The sequence below is a fragment of the Arvicola amphibius genome, chromosome 5 (genome assembly GCF_903992535.2).
Source record: "Arvicola amphibius chromosome 5, mArvAmp1.2, whole genome shotgun sequence".
Lineage (NCBI taxonomy): Eukaryota > Metazoa > Chordata > Mammalia > Rodentia > Cricetidae > Arvicola > Arvicola amphibius.
This window is the reverse complement of record NC_052051.1, coordinates 90,312,051-90,315,239: the sequence shown is the minus strand read 5'-3', so window position 1 is coordinate 90,315,239 and position 3,189 is coordinate 90,312,051. Positions and strand designations below refer to the sequence as shown.

Genomic DNA, 3,189 nt, shown 5'->3' with positions numbered 1-3,189 from the left:
TCTCTTGTGCTGGACTTCTCTGTTGGAGTACAGGACACTCTGTCAACTGGACTATCTTCACGGCTCCCAATTTGGCTATCTCTGTCTCGCCAAGAAAACTGCCAACCGAATGTCTCATCCTATACAGTGACTCAATATGTAAAATGGTAATGACATATGGAAGGCACAGTCTTATGAACTTTGAAATATATACTTCAGAGTCTTGACTCATTTCCTTCGGGATCATCTTTTCGCCGTTGGCTCTTCTTCTCATACTCTTTCCTAGTCTTTTTAGTTTTCTTCCCTCAAAACCATTGGTGCTCTATAATTCTTTCTTCCTTTACCCAACACTACTTCTGGCTGCCTCTACAGCCTCTACTTCTCAACTACTGTAGTCTATTTTAGCTTAAACAATTCAGGTTAAAGGTGGTGGTGGTGGTGGTGCTTTGACGATTTTCTTTTGAAATAAGATTTCCTAATTTACCTACCCTAACTATCATGTGATGGTCGCAAAGGACATTGGAAGACATATAGATTAATAAACATTGACGTGCACCTTGGCCACCCCATTTAGCTGTGTGTGTGCACCTGCAATGCTCTCCCCTTCCAGTGGTGCCTCCTCCTTCTGAGAAACATGGCTTTTTTGTGAGAGTGGTAGACAGCAGCACAGAAATCTCACACAATTCCCAATTCTCTTCTTAACCCTCTTCCAGCCTTTGGACAGACTGCTGGGAGAGGCTGCACTTACATCTTCAGGAAGGACCCCTTTAAAGTTGTTCTTGGATGTTGTCTGAAGGGAAGATCTATGAGTTCCAAGGGTTTCAATGATGCTCATACCATCAGGTATCTCCCTTTCCTTCCTTACAGAGGGTGTACTCTGAGCATCTGATCTATTCTTCAGGGTACTCACTTCCTGGTGTGCCTCACAGGACAAATATTTTGCAGAAGAAATGCACTCAGAGAATGGGCACCTTGAGGACAACTCATTGCAAACCATGCTACCTACTGCCAAATGTCTGCTCTGGAGAGGAGTAAGCTCAGGAGCACACATGGGTACTGGTTGGGGAGGGATGTCCTCCTCCAGTAGGCAGCACAAGGTGGCAGGCATGCTCGGGCTTCTGCTCTCCTGCTTGCTTGAACATGTCTGATCACGCCCCTGATGTTCAGCCAGCAGGACAAAGGTGGGAATGGCAGGCTCACTCACTCTCCTCTTAGGAGGAAGGGAAGTGAGAGCACCTGGTGATGAAGCAACTACACAGGCCTGAAAGGACTTAGTGGCAGATTTAGTGTGGTCCTGGGCTGACTCATGGTTTAAAATTAGGTATGTGGCCATGATGTTATTGAATTTTTTCTCACGTAGAGAGTCACTAATAGCTTTGGGATGGTAGCCCATACCCCACATAGCCAGCACACTGCTGGGATTTGGTTTGTTACAGAATGACTCTGAGGATAATGGGAGTTCCCAAAATTCTTCCCCGTCTTTGATCCACTGGTGCTGCCTAATGTCACATATCGTGGGCCTCTGCTCAGGGTTCATGGTGAACAAGTGCACAATGAGTTGGACAAGCAAAAGGTTTTGAGAAAGTGTGTAAGGAATGTAGTACGTGGGATTCAGCATCTCCTCCTTCATGTCTGGATAGGTCCTTGATTTAAATGAGAACTTCGCTGTCAACATTGCATATAAAACCACTGCCATGCTCCAGATGTCAAAAGCCCTTGCATCATACTCTGTGTCATCGAATAGCTCTGGAACACAGTACTCAACTGTGCCACAGAATCCCTTGCACCTCTGCCCAGAGCTGACTCTGATGGCCAGGCCAAAGTCACACAGTTTGATGTTTCCTTTGCCATCAAGCAGGATGTTATCTAGCTTGATGTCCCTGTGTGCGATGTCATTATCGTGGCAGTAGTGCACTGCACACACAATCTGGCAGAAGATGTGTTGGGCCTCTTTCTGCTGAAGAGGGCCACCCTCCTCAATGAACGTGACGAGATCGCCATGAGCAGCAAACTCCAACACCATATAGGTGTGGTCTTTGCTGTCGATGACGTGGAAGAGCTTTATTATATACGGGTGGTCTAGTTCTTTCATGATGTTGAGGTCTTTCCTATTGTTACCGTCACTCTCCTCACCATTTGCAAGGATTTTAACTGCGACTTTCATATTTGTGAGGAGATGGCAAGCTAACTTCACCTCAGCAAAGCCCCCTTTGCCGAGGTTATTTAGTATGATGTAGTGATCTGTAAATGTCTCCTCTTCATAGGTGCTGGCATTCAGGGCCAGCTGCATGGTCTCCTCCTCTCTGGTCTTGCTAGGAAGGTTCTTGATAATTTCCATGCCAATGCCAACTGAGAAAATCAGATTAAAAACCATGAGAAGTAAGTCAAAGGTAAAGATTTTAGCTTATTGTTTCTTCATGGACAAGTGTGACAGATGTGAACAACCTTCCAGTGAACTTCTGGGTCACAGAAAATAAGAATAAGCCAAACTCTAAAGAAATCCTGGAAAATGTACTGAATATGAGAACTAAATCTAAGGAAATAGACCAGAGTGAACACTACAATAATAAATTGAACATTGCAATACTAAATGCTTGATTATTGAAAAGAACAAGCAAAACAGATACAACCTTAACAAAAGTCATCAAAGAGGAGAAAATTCAGTTTCAATCTATAGTCAAGCTTTGTTCTTGTTACAGTAAATATGGCTACTTCTAAAATATTATTTGGAAGGCATTTTTTGGCAACTAACAAGTTATTTTATTTTGGTATGGAGAAGATATCCTATTTATTCTGTAAACATATATGAAGATAAAATAAATTAAAAATTCTATGCAAATTGAACCATTTCTGAATCAGTCTTTAGAAGAAATTTTGAATATTTATTCACTGCTAAGTTCTCAATATCCTAAACGATGGTAATTATGAAATCACAAAGACTTTCGAAAAACTCTTAGTATAAGTACATAGCACAGATAGCAAAGGAGAATCAGCATTCCTGCAGAAATAACAAAATCAGAGAGAATACATAGAATTATGATGCACAATTTGAATATGCTATCCTATGCTGAGGAAAAAGAATGTCATTTCTAAGAAAAACATTTTACATTACAAGATTCTAATGTAATACTTTAGTAGACTATGCCATCAAATTTACCTATTTTTCCTGTTCCCAAATTGTATATTTTACTCTGAGATAATTTGGTGAAT

General features: G+C 41.6%; 1 protein-coding gene across 1 annotated transcript; it reads right to left on the bottom strand.

The window, feature by feature from the left end:
* Positions 1-514: 514 nt before the first annotated feature.
* LOC119815291 (sperm motility kinase X-like) lies at positions 515-2,317 on the bottom strand. The gene has a single exon (XM_038331433.1). The coding sequence runs from the start codon at positions 2,315-2,317 to the stop codon at positions 515-517; it is 1,803 nt and encodes a 600-aa protein (XP_038187361.1).
* Between the last annotated feature and the right edge of the window lie 872 nt (positions 2,318-3,189).